This window comes from Pelodiscus sinensis, chromosome 16 (assembly GCF_049634645.1).
Source record: "Pelodiscus sinensis isolate JC-2024 chromosome 16, ASM4963464v1, whole genome shotgun sequence".
In the NCBI taxonomy this organism is placed as follows: domain Eukaryota; kingdom Metazoa; phylum Chordata; order Testudines; family Trionychidae; genus Pelodiscus; species Pelodiscus sinensis.
In genome coordinates, this window is record NC_134726.1 from 34,452,241 (window position 1) to 34,471,499 (window position 19,259).

Sequence of the window (19,259 nt, forward strand, 5' to 3'; positions counted from 1 at the left end):
TTTGCACATTTTTGCTTTCTTCATTGAATAGCATCAAAGATCTAAGCCAGTGTTTCTCAACCAGTGGTACAGGACGTCTGGGGGGTACGAGAGACATCTGGGGGGTACGTCACCACAACTGAAATTTGGAGAAAACTGAATGTTTGTTTTTAGTTTTACAGCGTTTTATTTTTTTTGTACTTTTTACACTCAAAAATTTCATGCCCACCCGGTTACGATTAAGTTGTTTCAACAAATGTGTTGCAATGGTAGAAAAAATGTTGTGTCTGAAAACTGTAGGTACTGGGGGTACTTTTTTTTTTAAAGGGGTACTTTATAAAAAAAAAGGTTGAGAAACATTGATCGAAGCCACTGACTCTAAAGATGCTTATGATACAATGGGCAAAACTCTTGCCACGTTTCACAGTGAACAAAGCGGTCCTTCACCTCTCCTATGTGGACAGTAGATTGCTATGTCAGCCCTGGAGAATCTGTGTAACTTGCACTTCTAACTCCGCACGGCCTTCTTAAACGTAGAAATGGAAACCAGTCTTGCACCGGATTCCGTGCCTACACCCCTCCCTGGTGCTTCCTCAGAATGATTGCTTTTTATTTCCTTTGAATTAAAACACCATTTGCAGCTAGAAATTATACCTGCACCACCCTGCTCAATGCCCTAAGGCACCACGGACTGCCATCTGACTGGGTGGCTTGCAAATAATCACCGAATTATTCAACTGTGGAGCTCTTGCACGGAAATCTGGCTGTGGTTCAGGTCAGTCCCGAAAGCTCCGCCTCTCTGGAGGCTGTACCTCTGGGAGTGGCACAATATTAGCCAATAAGCTCTGGCCTGATGGGACGATGTCATCCTAGAAGCAGCAGGGAGGGGTCTGTGTGTGCGTGCGTGCAGGTTTGTGTGTGTGCATGCACCATTGCACTGGCTAGCTAGGACACGGGAAGGGGTGGCCTGTGACTATAGGCCGATTCAGCTGTCGCCTAGGGCACCGCCTTCAACGGTGCCCGATGATGACATCACGGGGCGCCTGGTGTGCCTGATGATGATGTCACTCCATCGACGGCCGTGCAGGCCGGGGCGCCAATCACGCATTCCGCCTGGGGCGCCAGCTGCCGCAGCCCTCCTCAGGCCGCTCTTGGACTCGGGCTAAGAGGGGATATTAATCTCTGAATCATCCAGAGTCCTTTGGTGATATTGCACCGCTGTACATGGATGAGGTTCAGTTCATTTGCCAGCCCCCGTCGTGTTTCCCTGACCTCACTGTCTCCTGGAGAGAGCTGTTTGCTTTGCTTTCTTTAATGACCTCCTCAGACAAGACACACAGTCAAGCTGATTGGACGGTCGCGGGCAACAGAAGCTAAAAAGAGCCGTTGACACCCCAGCAGGCTGCTCCTCCCTCCGAAGGTGCTGCCCTCTCGCGAGGCTCTGATGAAGCCGCGATAGTAACAAAAGCCCCAGCGAGTATTCTGGGTTCAGGCTGATCTCGTGGGATTGTACCCTCCAGCCAGTCTTGGGGGCGGGGCAAGTAGTTGTCATTTCACGCTGTCGCTCATGATGCTGGGTCGGGCGTTTGCTGCCACACTGCCACTGCCGCCATGGCAGGACACTGTGCTCATGTGTGGACCACAGTTGTTATTCTCCATCGCTAAGAAGGCTGCCTCAAGCCTTCGCCTGCCAACTCGGGGCCAGGCAAACATCTCAGTAGCCTCTAACTTTGAGGAGCCTGAAAGTCGCTGGCTAGCCGCTAGCTTGCAATGCATCAGCAAGGCACACAGTCTGAGAGAAAGACTGAGGCATCACTAGCTACCGACAAACATAAGAACTGCCAACCTGGCATGGACTGGCAGACTATTTTGTCTGGGCCCGCTGCCAGCATTGACTGAGGCCTGATGCCTACAAAGATGATCCCTCATAACACACTTGACTGTTCCAGAGGGTGGGTGAAATTTCTCCGGTGTTCTGAAACACGAGGACGTCAGATGCCCTTTGGAAGCTCTGAATCCAGCGACAAAATATTCACTTAGACACAGAAGCGGCTAATCCTCTTTCCAAACCAGTTAAGCCATATGCCTGAACGACATCCTGCAGCAGAGAGTTCCGTAGATTCATTACATGGTTCTTACAAAAGGATTTCCAGGTGGACCCCCCCCTTATCTTTCTTCAATTCAGTTGGCTGGCTCTTTTGTGTCCCAGTAGGTAAGAGGCTCAGGTGAGTATAGAAGTAGCACAAATCCCTCTTACGCTGGTGAATCTAAGGTGCTATATGCTTTATTCAGGCCAATTTACAGCCTAGAGCCATGACCCATGACTTTTAATAGCATCTTGCTGACCTCACAGCTTGTAGCAAGCCCTGAGGCTCTGGTGGTGAGTAGGAGAACAAAAACGACCCCTGACTCCTTTCTCTAAGAGGTTTCACCAGACTTGGCTTTTTAAAATGCACCCGTTCTTCTCAGGGAGCCAGCCCGCAAGGTTTTTAAGAGGCTTTTAACCTCTTCCCTCCCACTAGGCAAGATTCCCAAGTGTGACACACTCTTTTAAAGCAGGGGTGGGGAACATTTGTTGGGTCAGGGGTTGCTGACCCGCAGAAAAATCAGTCGGAGGGCCACACAAAAGTGAGAAGTGCCCCCCCCCCCACGCATTCTTCCCTCGCACACAAGAACCTCCAGGGGTCCAGGCTAGTAGACTTTTGGTCCCTACAACCTGTTGTGGGGCCAAAAAACGAGGGCTGCGTCTAGATTGGCATGATTTTCCGGAAATGCTTTTAACGGAAAAGTTTTCCGTTAAAAGCATTTTCGGAACAGAATGTCTAGATTGACAAGGACACTTTTCCGCAAAAGCACTTTTTGTGGAAAAGCGTCCGTGCCAATCTAGACGCGCTTTTCCGCAAAAAAGCCACGATCGCCATTTTCGCCATCGGGGCTTTTTTGCAGAAAACAAATCTCAGCTGTCTACACTGGCCCTTTGGCGCAAAAGCTTTGTGCCAAAGGGACTTTTGCCTGAACGGGAGCAGCATCGTATTTCCGCAAGAAGCACTGATTTCTTACAGCAGGAAGTCAGTGCTTTTGCAGAAATTCAAGCAGCCAATGTAGACAGCTGGCAAGTTTTTCCGGAAAAGCGGCTGATTTTCCGGAAAAACTGGCCGGTCTAGACACAGCCGAGGAGTTTAGTGTGTGGGAGGGAGCTGCTGGGAAGCAAGTTTGGAGAGTGGGGTCTGGGGAGGAAGGAAGGTGTAGGAGCAGGTGGAGGGCCGGTGATTCTGGGAGGAAGGGAGGGTACAGAAACGGAGTGGGGTGTGGGGTCTGGATGGGAAGGGGGCCACACGGCTCAAACATCTGCTCCCCAATGCTGGAGGGGGGAGCCCTGAGCCCTGAATCCAGGCAAGCCGGGGACCAGATCCGGCCCCTGGGCCATTTTCCCCATCCCTGTTTTAAAGGCAGGCCAAAGCAAGCTCCCCTCCCCCGTTCCTCAAACACACAACCCAAGCCCAGTTTCTCATCACTGGGCCAAAGCCACAGCTGGCATGAGACTGTGACTCCACTGACTTCAGCTGCATCCCCCCCTGCTTTGACAGGGTGGGATCTGGCCCTGACTTTGGCCTTCGGTTGCTAATGGGACACCGGCCCGGAGGGGACAGAGAGATGTTTGCGTGAACCATTAATTCCCTGGCGGCGCGATGGAATCCGGCTGGCAGCGCATCAGAGCTGTCTCATAACCAGGTGCAGCGAAAGCGGCCCGGAACTCTTTGATCGTTTTGGGAAGCCCGACGAAAGGTGCCAGGAATGCGCCGCGCCCCTCCCACAGCCTGCTCGTTAGTCCTGATGGGTTTCACGCCCTGTGATTGCTCAGGATCACTCCAGGGCAGAGAGCGCCCAAGCAAGCTCTCGCGGTTCCCGGCTCAGAGCGGCCCAAGCTCAAAGATTCGTGGCCTCACACGGCAGCTGGGGGCTAACCCCTGCGAAGGCAGGAGAGCCCTCCAGTTTCAGGGTGCAGGGGGAATGCCCAAAGTTGCACCGGGGGATGGGCCAGCTGCAGTGAGGGACCTGGTGTTCTAGCGTGGAGAGGAGGTTTGGGGAAGGGGTACATGGTACCAGGCCTACCTTCTGTATGAGAAAGCCCCAGGTTCTGTGCCCACCTGTCTGTGATTTGAGGAGGGAGAGGGGCTGATCCTAGAAGCACAGGCTGGCACAGGAAGTCCTCGATGGAAGGGATCTGCTGATTCCGCTTTGCTCCAGAGCCGCCTGGCCCGGCCCCTCCGTTGGCTGCTCACTTTGAGCGGCAAGCCCAGGAGCTGGGAAAGCCCCTCTCCCCACGCCTGGCTCTCAGCAAGCGCGATTGGGAGGCTTCATTGCATGCTTGCCACTGAGCAGGAAGGCGGGAGGACAAAGGCCCCTGCCCCAAAGGGCTCGCAGTGGAGCTAGACAGAGGACGAAGCGGAAAGGCTACACCACGCAGGCAAAGTGCCGGGGCGCTGTGGGTTGCGATGAGCCTTGTTCATTTCACTCTGGTCTCGTCCCCGGCGTGCGGTGGGTGGTGTGATCTGCCTCTTCTGCTGCAACAACCTCCCCCCACCCCCGGTACAAAGGCCTAGGACACGCTGGTTCTGCAGCACTGGGAGGGGGTGGGCGCCAGAGCACACAGATCCCAGAGGGTTCAAATCTGACCTGGTCCCCCAGTCCGACCTTAAGCCTAAGAAAGGTCCATCGTGCTCTGGGGATTTGTCTCCTAGAAGCTCTAGGCACCAGGTTCAGGGGATTGCAGTTCATTTTGAGGTGCAGCCAGGGAGCTGGGGCATCCAGACACCGGCTGGCAGGTCACATGTGAATGGGGTGGACGTAGTTCCGTGGAAACAGGCCGATTCGCCCGCAGATCTTCCCTCTCCACCAGTTGGGGTCGGGCCAGTCCAAGACCTCAATGATGTCTCCTCTGTAGAAGTCCAGCTGGGACGCATCGTGGGAGGAGAAGTCAAACTGAGCCTGGACGAACTTCGGCTTCTTGACCTGCAGTGAGAGCGAGCAAGGGAGGAGTCAGGAGGGAGAGAGAGAAGAGGCTTCACAGCCCCACAGGCCACGACCCCCCTTTGCGCTCAGCTGCGGGCACCATAGAGCTGGGGAGGGAATTCTGTCTGCCGACCCAGGGCACGGAGCTGCCTGGCATAGAACTAGCAGGGGTCAGGGTCTGATTGCATTCGCTAAAGGACTGATGAGCCCGACCTCAGGCGCATCCATGAGCAGCACCACCTGGCACCACGGGGGGCCTGGCCTCAGCCGGCGTAAACCCTCAGAGCTCTTCTGAAGCCAAAGCTTCGTGCGGACTTCCTGAGGCTCTGCTCCTTTCTCCTCAGGGGAGAGGTGCTCCAGAGAACCGGACTTGGGCCACAAAGTCTGCGCCCCGAGCCGAACGGTTCCCAGTGTCTGCCCGTTCAGGTCGGCTCGCTCTGTCTCCAATCCCTGCTATATTATGACCAGGGCTTCCTGCCTTTGAAGGAGCAGAAGCAAGTCGTGCTCCCGGAGCGGAGCTACCGGTGCCCAGTAAAAGTGGCCCTCGGGCTGTGTAGATTGCTGTTCTGGTTGGTGGTGTTCTGGGAACGCCGAGCGTTAGCCATCAGCTAGCACGGTTCCTGTAGCCCAGGGAGAACCCCTTTATTCCTGGGCTTTATCTCCCATCTTTTAACCACCAGGAGCTGACCTCAGAGACTCACAAAAACGGTGCCAGAGGACGACTCGTTGTTTTTAAAGTTACAGATGAACACAGCTCCCCCCGTGAGACCTTGTAACCAGTTACTGATCCATGAGAGGACCTTCCCTTTTATCCCACGATGCCTTCCTTGCCTTAAGAGCGGGCCTGGGCAAAACACGGCCCGGGGGCCGGAACCGGCTGCAGACCACCCTGCCGGGACCTCAGGCACGCAGCTGCCGTGCTTTAAAGAGAAGTCCGTGCAGCAGTCTGCTCTGCAGGGAGGGGGAAGCGTCGTGTGATCTCCCGGACCCCAGCCTAATCCTCCGCTCCTCTAGGCTGGAAACAACCGGCCAGTAGGAATTGACCCCAGCCAATCTCTCAGCTTCTATTGGCTGGAAATAACTAGCCAATAGGAGCTGAGAAATTGGCCTGGCGGATGAGGGCAGCGTCAGCCTCTCCCCCTTCCTGGAGCGGAGAGCCACGTGGAGGGAGCAGCCTGCAGTTTAAAGTGACCTGGGGCTGCAGTGGGCAGGGAGCCCAGCCTGCTTTGGGGGTGTTGCAGGGATGCTGGCTTAGGTAAGCGCCTCCCAGTCACAGCCTGCCTCTGGGACCCCTGCCCCTCCTGCACCCCAACTCCCCCCCCCAGGGCACCTCCAAACCCTCTGCACCCCCCTGCCCCAGGTCACAACTCCCTCCCAGATCCTGCACCCCCTTCCACACCCCTCCCCCAGGCCAGAATCCTCTCCTGCACCCACACACCCTCCCAGACCCTGCTCCCCAATCCCCTGCCCTGGCTCACCATCCAAACCCTCTGCAGTCTGCACCCCCTTTTCCCAGGTCACAGCTCCCTCGCAGACTTTGCACCTCCTCCTAGAGCCCCTCCCCCCAGGCCAGAATCCTCTCCTGCACCCATAATAATCCCTCCCTGCCCCTACACCCCAATCCCCTGCCCCAGGTCACAACCCCCTCCTTCATCCAAACTCCCTCTCGGCCCTCACACCCTCTCTTGCACCCCAGTCCCTTACCCCGTGTGCCCTTCTGCACCCAACCTCCGCCCTAGACCCCACGCCCCCTCCCCAGAAAAGTGCGGCCCTTGACCACTTTCCAAAATCTTGGAGTGGCCCCCTAGAAAAAATGATTGCCCACCCCACTTAAGAGCCTTAGGTGTGGGACCTTGTCAAAGGCTTTTGTACAAGTTGAACCTCTCCTGTCTGGCACCCTCGGGATCGGATTGGTGCCGAACCAGAGAATTTGGCAAACCGTGGGAGGTCAGTATTGTCTCCCAGCATCACCAGCACTTCCCCTGCTTGCTGGGCTCTTAGGGTGTGTCTAGACTACATGCCTCCGTCGACGGAGGCATGTAGATTAGACAGATCGGCAGAGGGAAATGAAGCCGCGATTAAAATAATCGCGGCTTCATTTAAATTTAAATGGCTGCCCCGCTCTGCTGATCAGCTGTTTGTCGGCAGATTGGGGCAGTCTGGACGCGCCGCGTCGACAAAGAAGCCTTTCTTGATCGGCACAGGTAAACCTGGTTTCACGAGGCAAACCTGTGCCGATCAAGAAAGGCTTCTTTGTCGACGCGGCGCGTCCAGACTGCCCCGATCTGCCGACAAACAGCTGATCGGCAGAGCGGGGCAGCCATTTAAATTTAAATGAAGCCGCGATTATTTTAATCGCGGCTTCATTTCCCTCTGCCGATCTGTCTAATCTACATGCCTCCGTCGACGGAGGCATGTAGTTTAGACATACCCATAGAGACATTTAGAGCTAAACAACAGCCCAGAACTCTGAGAGCCAGGACTGGTGGCTGCAAACAAACTTTATGGGATTGTGGGAAACTAGGCCACACCCATGATAAGTGGACATCCAGCAACTAAAATCATGCTGGACCAGAGATGTAGCCAGACCATAGAGTGCTGGACTAGAGAGGTTCAGCCTGTACCCTGTATAAACTGTTTTGCCTTTGTCCACATGTGGGTTGAAAACCTCCAAGATTTCTCACAGCCCATGGCTGTGTCCTGTGCGCCTGTTTTAGCGCTGGGGCCTTGCCTTGGGTTTTGGCTGGTGAGCAGTGGACATGCCGGGCTGGGGGCTGCCCTCTCCTTCTCTCGCCACCCTCCTGGAGTGAGGTGGGTGGGCCGCCGAAGAGCCCTGTACCTCGTGGTTCTGGTCATCGTCTCTCAGGAAGATCTGCTGCTTTTTGGCGATGGTTGTGGTTCTGTAGAAATCCACCAGTTCGTTCAAGGAGTTGAACTTTTCCTCCCAGAGGAAATATTTGCCATTCCTCTCGCGGAGTACCTTGAAATGCTGGACGTGCTCTCCATAGCTGTGAGCACAGAGAAGAGGGCTGTTATCTGGCAAGCTGGGATTTAAAGCAGGGGGGAGTTGCGCCTCCCCTCTCCCTCCCCCTCCCCAATCCAGCCAGTTGGGATATTTATGTAGCTCCTGTGACAGGAGCTGATGCTGCCACAAAAGTCAACCCCTGGTTTCTAACGATCAGCACCGTGGTTCCAGATCAATGGCTCAGTTTTACACGCACGGCGGGGACCCCGCACACACCTGATGTTGGGCATGCACCAAAGAGTCTGCAGGCAATGACACCAGGGTGCCGGCTGATTTGCGAACCTGATGGAGAAGAACTTTGAGTTCCAAACCCCGGGGTTTGGATCACCTGCTTGGCATCCTGCTTGCGTTCGAATCGCCCCGTGACTTGCACAATGCTAATAACTAATAACAGCCTGCCCTGCCGGAGCCCCTTTCATCTGAGGCGTGCCGGGCGCTTTGCAGCTGGTAATTAATTAATTAAGCCTTGTGACACCACGAGGAGGAGATAAGTGTTTTTCTAGCCCTTTAATCCATAAGGAAACTGAGGCAGCGTGAAGTTAAGTGGCTTGCTCAGGGCCTCTTGGTGATTCGGTGGCAGAGAAGGCAGCCTGGCCCAGACGTGGTGTCCAGTTGCCTCTGCTGACCGGCCCTTTCATTGCAATCTGCTTTGTTGGCAAGGGGAGATACTGGTTCGGGCGAACCAAGGAATGGCCAGTCTCTGCTTCGGAGACGCAGACAAGCCCTTATTCCTTGCAAACTAGGTTTGTGTCCCACGTAGCCCTGTAGAAACAAAGCAGCGTGTGGCCAGAGCTCACACACAGGCAGCGAAGGAAATGGAAATGCTTTGTTGGCTTGATCAAGCAGTGAAGTGGCCGTTGCATCGATGCTACTTATGGGCTGCTAGATGCCGTTAGCAGTAAGTGATCAGAACTATGCTCTATCTACTCTCTGCCCTCCAGGGAGGCCGTGTTCACGTGGCTCGTCTGTGTCTCCCACTCTGCCGAGTGCTTCATCCTCTAAATACTACAGCTAAGGTGCATATCTGGTGTGAATCCAGAGTAACTCCACTTCCGTCACTGACGTGTCACTGAGATCAGAGCCCGGCGCTTGGGTGTGCTGGAGAAAACAGCCATAAGGGGGTTTTACGAATCCAGGCTATCGCCCTGCTCTGCCCCAGGAAATGAACTGGGCAGCTGACGGCGCGCAGATGGAATGGGCGACCTGGAGACACCCTGCTAAGGATGAAACTCACCCCTCTGCAGCAGGCCCACACGGTGCCTATGCCTCATGGCCTCTCTTGCTGGCGAATATTGTCACATAAACTTCCTGGGGCTCCCACCTCTCTCGGTGTCCAGCTGTTGTCTCAGACTCAGACTAGAGGCTCCTGGGTCAGGGACTGCCTTTTGTCCCGCACCTAGCGCAACGGGAGCAGAGCCCACAACTAGAACGCCAGGGAGCCACACGGAAATCTCAGCCGCTGGGAAGGGTAGGGGTGGGCCGGCTCCTGGCCCTCCCAGAAGGGGCAGAGCTGGGGGCCAGCCTCCCCCAGTCAGCCCTTCTGGGCTGCCCAGACCGCACCGTCGGGGCTCCGGCAGTGATTGAAAGAGCCCAGAGTTTTGGCCACTGCTGCAGGTGCAGTAGCAGTGGTCAGAAGTCCCTGGCCCTTTTAAATTGCCAGGCCCCTGGCAGCTGTCCCTTATCCACCCCCTCTCCCCAATCAGCGGCCCCCGAGAGACACCAGTGGAAATAACAGTCTGGAGGAGGTGGAGAGGAGGGAGTGGGGGCTTGGGCAGGGAGCTATTTCTGGCCAGAGTAATGTAAAGGGGTTTTATGCATGCCAGATTGTTGGGGGCACTAGGGGACACATGGCAGGGTATGGGGATTATAAATCCAGGGCCTAAAATGCTCAGGGCCACAGGTGCTGTGTGCTCAAAACTTCTGTGGACTCCAGCACCAACGTTCCCTCTAATTTTTCCATGCAGGTGCAGAATAAATTTTGTCCTGTGCACCATGGCATGTGCAGATGTGCACCACCAACAGATACACATGCTGGTGGCTGTGGCCGCTCTGCCAGTCAGACGGGGGGCAGCTAAATCGCTCCTGTGTGGCGGCCCAAGTACTCAGTTTATAGGGAACACTGCTCAGCACCCCTGAGAATCCAGTGCCAAACCCTTTATCCCAGGATTCCCAGCTCTGCCGTGGGACAAAACAAAGCCCCCGCTTGGATACCTGGCCCTGTGGGACAATAGGATGCCCTGCCCAAAGCGTCTTGAGTCTTAGGTTTGGCTGCCACGTGCCTGTCTCTGGTTTGGAAGCGGTTTTCCCTGGCTCTGGTTTGCATTTAAAACCTCCTCCCCCCTCGGTCAGCGCTGTCCCCAATCCACCAGGCTGGGTGCCGGAATCACAAGGCTGCTGAGCTGTGACCATCAGAGCCGGGAGTGGCTCTCAGGCTGGGGAGGCTTGGCGGGTCTGGGCCTGCGGTGGAACATGCTGGAGGCCAGTTGTAGGGAAAGGGCAGCAAAGAGTTAACAGCTGCCTGAGTGCCCCCTCCCCCTGGCTGCAGGTGTTCAGCAAACGAGGGCGGGGCTTGGGCAGCAGGTCAGTATGAATAGGAGGGCGGGGCTTGGGCAGCAAGTCAGTATGAATAGGAGGGCGGGGCTTGCTTGGGCAGCAGGTCAGTATGAATAGGTGGGCGGGGCTTGCTTGGGCAGCAAGTCAGTATGAATAGGAGGGCGGGGCTTGGGCAGCAGGTCAGTATGAATAGGAGGGCGGGGCTTGGGCAGCAAGTCAGTATGAATAGGAGGGCGGGGCTTGGGCAGCAGGTCAGTATGAATAGGAGGGCGGGGCTTGGGCAGCAAGTCAGTATGAATAGGAGGGCGGGGCTTGCTTGGGCAGCAGGTCAGTATGAATAGGAGGGCGGGGCTTGGGCAGCAAGTCAGTATGAATAGGAGGGCGGGGCTTGCTTGGGCAGCAAGTCAGTATGAATAGGAGGGCGGGGCTTGCTTGGGCAGCAGGTCAGTATGAATAGGAGGGCGGGGCTTGGGCAGCAGGTCAGTATGAATAGGAGGGCGGGGCTTGGGCAGCAGGTCAGTATGAATAGGAGGGCGGGGCTTGGGCAGCAGGTCAGTATGAATAGGAGGGCGGGGCTTGGCCAGCAGATACATAGGAAGCAGGGGGCGGGGTCAGGCCAGTGGATTTAGGCTGGGGTTAGTGGAGGAAGGGCTGGTGTAAAATGCTGGGCTGTTGAGGCTGCAAGACAGTGAACCCAGGACATTTTTAAACCTCAAAATCCTTCCTTAGGGAGAGCAAGAGACCAGTCAGAGGTCCCTTTGATTTGCTGCAGGACAAGGGAATTGGAACAGACCTGTTCTAGGCAGACGCGGTTACTCAGTATAGCAGGTGCACACACAGCGGTGGGGCTAGAGCAGTGGTTTTCAACCAGGGGCCTGGGGCCCCTGGGGGTCTCTGAGCAGGTTTCAAGGGGGCTGCCAAGCACAGCTGGCCTTAGATGCCCAGGATAGTAAGCTGGCACCTGGAGTGCTCAGCCCCACTATCTCAGGCTGAAGCCAAAGCCTGAGTCACTTTGCTTCGCAGGCCCCCCTGTCGGAAAACCAGCTGCTGTGGCCCAGCCTGGCTGCGAAGTTCTCCCCGCACCTTGAGGGGCTCCGAAAGAGACGGGGGGGAGCCCCGGATCGGGCGCACAAACGGCTCCGTCGCAGAGCACAGGCTGAGCTGAAGGGCGCTCCCCTGATGGGCGCTCTGCGGTGATTTACCTCGGGGGGCGGGGCTGCTAGAGGGCAATCGCACACACGTGAAGCCGGCCGCCGCGCCCGCGGTTTGCAAACTTTTCTCTCCCCAGCAGTCGACGAAAATTGTTGATGCCGTGATCTGACATCATGTGACCAGATTGCGGGCTCCGGGGTGGTGCTGAGGAGGGGAGTTTTGGGGCGTAGGAGGAGGCTCTGGCTTTGGGGGGGGGGGTCAGAGCTGGAGCAGAAGGGGCTGACCGCCAGCGGGTCCTGGTCAGCAGTGCAGTGTGGGGGCTAAGGCAGCTTCCTGCCTCTTCTAGCATCACAGACCAGGCTGCCACAGAAGCAGCTGGCAGCAGGTTCCCAGCCAATGGGAGTGGGGAGCTAGTGCTTGGGACAGGGGTAGGATGGGGAGCCCTGTGTTCTCCTCCCCCTCCCCCTCACCTAGGAGCTGGGCCTGTTGCTGGCCGCTTCTAGGGTGCAGCGCAGTCTGCAGTGCCAGGATAGACAGGTTGCTGCCTTAGCGCCCCCCCCCCCCCGATGCTCACCTGATCCCCCTGCAGCGACGGGCCCAGGACCCGACATTCCCCCACCAGTGCTCGGTCGCGATGCCTAGTTGGACAACCGCTGGGCTAAGTGACTGAGCCTCTCGCCAAGCGGGTGAGTTGTAGGAAGGGCGCGACAGACCAGCTGCGCACGGCTTGCAGGGGTCTGTATTTGGCCCTGGGTGCCAGCCTGGCGCCGCTGCCGGCGGCTTACAGACAGCTGACGGGAGAAGCAGGGGGGAGGAATTGTCCTGAGGAGGCGTGTGAGTCAACCTGCGTTACGCCGATTATTTTCAGGAAGAACGGCATTGCGCAAAAGGGCTTTTCTTGTGCAAGAAGGGGCCGTGTAGACAGCTCCTTTTGGCGCAAGAGCCTCTTCTGCAAAAATGGTGGCTCATTAGGTATGCAAATGAGGCTCAGCGATATTCCACACAGCCTCATTTGCATATTTCTCACAAGGGTAGACGTGGCCCCCTTGTGGACTGATCAGAGAACAGCCTCCATGGGCCAGCTGTGAGCTCTCTGTACCTTCGTGAGCAGCACCATTGTTCTTCAGTGGGGGGTAGATGGTCCGTGACACAACACCCCCCACGATAGCTCCTAGTAGTGTCTCTGCCAGACAGCTGCCCGGCAACCATAAATGACAGCAAAATACCCTGTCCCCCCACTGTGGGGACAGCTGCATAATCCAACGCATTTTGGAAGCATTGCAAGAATCGACCCCCCCCCCCCAAAGCCGCCGGGCTGCCCTGTGGAGCAGGCATTGTCAAGCTCAGTGAGCACAGCAAGAGTGTCCGTATGGGGCAAGCCAGGCTCTGCAGGGAAACACAATGCCCGAGTGTGAATCAATCATCCAAATCAGACATAGCGCGGCCCAGGCAGGCACCAAACAAAGGAGAGTGTGTGCGTGGCTCTGGGGAAAGGTGGGGAGTGAATTACAGCATTATGCTTGCCACCCAGGTCAGTTCCTGTTACGTCCTCAGCTCAAGTGGTGTCATTAATTGTGAGGCTGTGACAGTGCGCGTGACATGCACACCAGAGCGCCCTAGCCCCATCGCTCTTGCAGTCCACGGCCGCGAGGCTCCAGGGAGGCGGGATGCCCTGGGGAAGCCAGGACGATGGGTTGTTTATGATGAATGTCTTTGCTGACTCCCAGTGTGTGGAAGAATCATAGAATAGAATCACAGACCACTAGGACTGGAAGGGCCCTCGAGAGGTCATTGAGTCTAGTCCCCTACCCACATGGCAGGACCATGCACTGTCTAGAGACCATCCCTGACAGGTGTCTGTCCAACCTTCTCTTAAATATCTCCAGTGGTGGAGATTCCACAACCTCCCTAGGCAATTTATTCCAGTGTTTAACTTCTCTGACAGGACATTTTTTCTAATGTCCAACCTACACCTCCCTTGCTGAAGTTTAAGCCCCATTGCTTCTTGTCCTAGCCTCAGAAACCGAGAACAATTTTTCTCCCTCCTCCTTGTAACATGCTTATAGATACTTGAAAACCGCTATCCTGTCCCCTCTCAGTCTTCTCCTTTCTAAACTAAACAAGCCCAATTCTTTCAGTCTTTCCTCCTAGCTCATGTTTTCTAGCCTTTTAATCATTCTTGTTGCTCTTCTCTGGGCCTTCTCCAATCGTTCCACTTCTTTCTTGAAATGTGGTGCCCAGATCTGGACACAATACTCCAATTGAGGTCTAACCAGCGCAGAGTAGAGCGGCAGAATGACTTCTCGTGTCTTGCTCACAACACTCCTGTTAATGCATCCCAGAATCAGGTTTGCTTGTTTTGCGACAGTGTCACACTGTTGACTCATATTTAGCGTGTGGTCCACTCTGACCCCTAGATCCCTTTCAGCAGGACTCCTTCCTAGACAGTCGCTTCCCATTCTGTATGTGTGACATGGAAAGTTCCTTCCTGAGTGCAGCACTTTGCATTTGTCCTTATTGAATTTCATCCTATTTACATCAGAAGCAGCAAGTCTGGAGGAGGGATGTGAGTGAGTGGAGGGCAGGCTGGATCGGGGAACGCCTTCCCTGCGGTGTGGGTCAGAGAGGGGCCACACGCAGAGGAAGTTGTGAGAGCTGCAGGAAATGGGGAATTGATATTAGTGAATAAAGGTAATGGGGTGGGGGTGCGATGTGATAAGAGATTGAGTTAGGAGAAGTGCAGGGAAACCTCACTCTGGTTTCTAAAGAAATGGGCTGTGCCCACGAAAGCTCATGATCCCATCTCCATGTTTTGTTAGTCTATAAAGTGCTACCAGACTATTTGTTGTTTTTTCCGGTGTGAATTGGGAGGCTCCATTGATGTAAAGGGTGAGAACACTGCAGTGAGGCGTGGATCTGACGCTCCCTATGCCTGCATGACTCAGATGGATAGAAAAGACAGAGGCCAACGTTTGAACTTGGCTGTCCCCATGCTGGCCCGGCGAGAAACTTCAGACGTGTCTGGTTCTGCCGCTCTCTTGCGATCGAAACATCGGGCCAGTTTTGAAGTCAATCCGTTGGCGAACCGGGGCAGTTGGAAAGTGGTGAACATTTAACATTTCAATTTGATAGGTCTGCAGCCCAGGCGGTTTACAAAATTAATGAAGATGGAAACGTTGAACTTTGTCTGCATTTCCACTGCTAACACAACTCCTGGGGTGTTTTTCACACTCCATTAAAAAAAAAATCAGAAAAAAACACAGATTTTTTTATTTTATTTTTTTGCTATCATGAATTTTCCCTTTTTGTTTTTATTTTTCGGTGCAGGTGTCTGCCTCTGAGCTGATCACTGGTAAATTAACCTGGGAGGGGGAGCTGCATCATGCAGTGTTACAGCTAATGGCTTCTTATGTGTTAATTAAGAAATAATGAAAAAGGAGAACGGGGTTAAAAAGTGGACCAAGCCGTTGTGACATGCCTAAAGCTACTGGGCTTTTATTGCATTGCTGCGTCCGAAGTGTGTGAACAATGAAGGGTTCCCAGCCCTCCCCCTCTGCGCTGGGCTTGGCGCGATCCGTGGGTGGTTCACTGTTCCATGCCAGATAGGTCCGCCCCACAGCTGCTTGCGTTCCACCAGCTCCATGGGGCTACAGAGCATGGAGAGCAAGCCAGCCTGGTGGTCCCCGGGCAGTGTGACTCGTTAGGGAGGAGATGTGGGGGCAGGTCTAATACTCTCTAGGGTTGCCAGGTGTCCGGTTTTCACCCGGACAGTTCGGTATTTGGGTCGTCCCCCTCCCCCCCCCGGTAAAAAAAAAAAAAAAACGAAAATACCAGACATGTGAAATGTCCGGTATTTCCTGTTTCCCTCGGACGGAAGCTCAGCAGGGACAATTTTCCCCTGATGCATCTGGCGGGGGTGGGGGTGTGAGGCGCGCGGGGCCATTTAAAGGCACAGTGCCCTTTTTTCTTCTTCTTTTTTTTTTGCTTAACAATTTTGGTCTCCCCCTTTTTTTTTTCTCAACAGAATTTTTTCCCGGTGGTTTTTTGTGGGGGGGGATGGGGCGGTGTTCGGTATTTTTTGTTAAACCATCTGGCAACCCTAATCCTCTCCCTGCCCCACGCAGACCCCCGTGGTGCTACTGACACCCTCTGCCCCAGCATCTGGGTGGCTGGTCCCCTCTTCTGGGAAGCTGGAACATGCAGTGGCATCTTGGTGTCTTCTCTGGAGTACCGTTTTGGCTTCTTGCCTTCCCTCCTGGCCATCTTCTCTGGGTAGGGAAGCGGGTGAGGCTCACCAGACCTTGAGAGCCTCTTTCTGAATCTCCGCACAGCCGCCTGCTTCCCAGGGATGCTCCCGAAATAGAAGCATGGCAGAATTCCAAGGGCTCGGAAGAGGCATCCTGGCACAGAGCCAGTGGTGGGCAGCGAGGGATCCCCCCGTCGGAGAGGTGGAGGGGCTGCAGCATCAGGTTCTTTTGGTGCACTGCGAGTTACCCCCTGGAGATAGTCAGCCTGCAGGAAGGGAACCCAACCAGCCCCGATTCTCACTTTGAGCCAGGGGTTCTTGATTCTCCTGGTGCCCCTCCTTTGCTCGGAGGGCGCTATTCCTGATTTACCCAGAGGGCAAGAAGAGTCGGGTTCAGAGCCACTGGGATCCCAGCCGTGGGGTTGGGTTCCCCATGGAGGTCCGCAGCCTGGGAGAAGCTCAGAGAAGTTCAAGCTGGATTCTGAGAGGAGCTCTCTCTGCCGGCGAGAGACAAACCCCACAGGCGTCTCCTGGACGCTGACAGACTCTGCCTCCGTGGAACCTGCATCTGGCGGGTGCAGGGACTCAGGGGCAGGAGTGGACGTCCAGCCCATGTGCTCAAGGATAAGGGATGCGTCTAGCAGAGCAGGTGCCAAATGCAGCCCTCTGTCCAGCTCTTTGGGAGTCTCTGGGCCATGAGTCCGCTGGCTGGGTCTTCCTCATTTCTGAGGAGATGGTCCCTCTGGAGCGCCTTGCTTTGGCGAAACACCTCTGCTGGCTTCCTCCATGTGTAAGGCACTGGGGAAGTTTTTCTTCACTCAGTGCACAGTCAACCTGTGGAACTCCTTGCCAGAGGATGCAGTGAAGGCTAGAACTTTAACAGGGTTCAAAAAAGAGCTAGATAGATTCATGGAGGTTAGGTCCATCAATGGCTATTAGCTAGGATGGGTAGGAATGGTGTCCCTAGTCGCTGTTCTCTGGAGGTGGGTGACAGGGAGGGATCACATGAGGATTACCTGTTGTGTCCCCTCCCTCTGGGGCACCTGGTATGGCCGCTGTCGGCAGACAGGATACTGGGCTAGATGGACCGGTGGTCTGACCCAGTGTGGCCGTTCTTATGTTCTTAGGTGTGTACATGTGGCCTTACTGGGCCTTGCTCCTGGGGAAGCGGGGGAAATCAGCCCCAGCCAGCTGGAGCATGGGGAAGGCGGCTCAGGCAGCGTGAGGTGCCTGCCTTCTCGAGCATGCTTATTTGGGGGTCTATGGGAGTGTGATCACACCCTTGTGGTCCACATTTACCAAAAAACCCACATGCACCCCCCCCCCTGAAATTCCTGCACGCAGGCCTACAGCACGACCGTGTCCTCACTCGCACATCACGGCAAAACCAGCACCGGGGGGAGCTGGACGCCTCTTACGGGGACGGCCTGCTTTCTGCGGCGCATCCTCTGCCTCACTGCCCAAAGTCACTGGTATGTGGGGATGCTCCTACAGCTTCGGTGCAAAAAAAGAGGCGTGCGGGGCCATTTAAAGGCACAGTGCCCTTTTTTCTTCTTTTTTTTTTTTCCTGCTTTCCTCGGCAAAAGTGACCACGTCCTTCGACGTTCCCCCAGGGCTAACAGGTGACAAGTGAGGCTGATTTTCCTAGGGGCTGACCTGGGGAAATGAAGAATGTTCTAGAAAGGCAGCGATTCCTACCCGGGGCCTGCGGGTCAAAGGGTAACAAACCCTCCAGTCTTTTCTTCCTGTCCCTAATTTCCCAAAACACCTTTGTTGTAAAATTCTTCGGATTAAACCGTGGGCCCCAGCGCTCCAACTGGATGAAAGGGGCAGATCCCTGTGGCTGGAGCAGATACCAAGGTATCCGGTTGCTGAATCAAGGCCAGACTAGGCCCACCCTTCCTTGGAAAGTCATTTGCCTGGCCCCCGGGGTTGGTTTGCATGAGGGCAGCTAGACTGCAGGCTGAGAGAGGCTGCCGGGGAGAGGACGGGTGTGCACAAGGGAAGCCGGCTTGGTTAGTGCAGATATCACAACAGGACACTGTGGCTGTGGCTGCCACATCCTGGGCGGAGAGAGGAATGCATTGAACGAGCAAGTGAATTCGCTCCCACCCTGCAGCTTGCAGCGTGCACCCTGCATGTTACAGCAGGCGAGAGAAAACCCGCCGGACTGGCTGCCCCGTTAGCGAAGAGGGAGACTTTCCCATTTCTGGCGGGTGGGGGCTGGATGCTAGTTTGTTTCAATGGATCCTTGGGGTGGAATTTCACACCGGACTGCACGGTTCGGGACTCCACACAGAAGATAGGGCGTTTGTCTGTCCATCTCACGGTGTTTCACACCGGACTGCACGGCTCGGGACTCCGCACGGAAGATGGGGCATTTGTCTGTCCATCTCACATTGTTTCACACCGGAGGAGAAAGTATCCTCCCCATTTTACAGATGGGGAAACTGAGGCCCGGGGACGGGAAGGGCTGCCAGTGCTAACGGCAAGTCCCGGAGTCCCTCGGCAATGAGTCCGCTGGCTGGGTCTCATCGTGCCTGGGGGTAGGCGGGCAGCAGTGAATTCTGTGCTCCTTGGTTGGGGACATGTGTGAAGCCTTTACCAGTGCTTTCCTGAGATACAAATGGAAAAGCAAAACCAGGGAGGTTGCTGCCAAGCAGCCTTGTTCTGTGTTTGTACAGCACCGCACACAGCAGCATTCTGACCTGTGACTGAGACACCTAGACTCTGCCTTAAATAATACAGATGAGAATAGGACTTTGGCTCATGAGACCAGCTGCAGGACTGGGGGGCAGTTCTGGGGCCTGTGCCAGGAACAGTTTGGCTTTGAAATCCAAGAAGCCGTGACTATACGGCTTCCTGTGGGAGGGATAAGCAAGGTCCCTTTAGAGGCACGTGGCTGACTGTGTTACTTTCCCGGCCGCGAGTCCCAGTGGCTGAGCTTGAACGTGGGCGTCAGCCGCCCGCCGTAGCGCTCCGATCTCGCGAGCAACCAGCTGCAGAATCAGGCGTTAGGTGGGTGCTCTCTCTCCCTGACCCCCGCCGCGCTGGGGGGGGGTTGTGGGTCCCTCACCGGGGCTCCTTCCGTCAGGAACAGCCATGTGGTTCAAACACTTTTCAGCCCATTCTGCTGGACTGAATTTTGCTGGCGATAGGACCCAGCTGCCTGGAACTGGCTCCTCTGGCGTGGAAGCATGCGAACAGCAAAATCAACTCCGGTGTCAGCAAAACAAGCACCCCCGGCAGAGAAGAGAGCTGTCCGGGGCTGGCAGCGTACAAACTGCTTGG

At 55.4% G+C, this 19,259-nt stretch overlaps 1 protein-coding gene across 2 annotated transcripts in view; it reads right to left on the reverse strand.

Annotated features, from left to right (window-relative positions):
* Positions 1 to 3,311: 3,311 nt before the first annotated feature.
* Positions 3,312 to 19,259, reverse strand: part of GRAP (GRB2 related adaptor protein) — a 43,887-nt gene continuing 27,939 nt past the window's right edge. The window contains exons 4-5 of one of the 2 annotated variants that reach the window (XM_075899783.1): positions 7,724 to 8,000; positions 3,312 to 4,992 (exon numbers count right to left, since the gene is read on the reverse strand). In XM_075899783.1, the coding sequence (XP_075755898.1) occupies positions 4,807 to 4,992; positions 7,724 to 8,000 (463 nt within the window). In that variant the 3' untranslated portion in view covers positions 3,312 to 4,806. The remainder of the gene's footprint in view (positions 4,993 to 7,723; positions 8,001 to 19,259) is intronic. The other variant, XM_014569761.3, reaches the window with a different exon arrangement.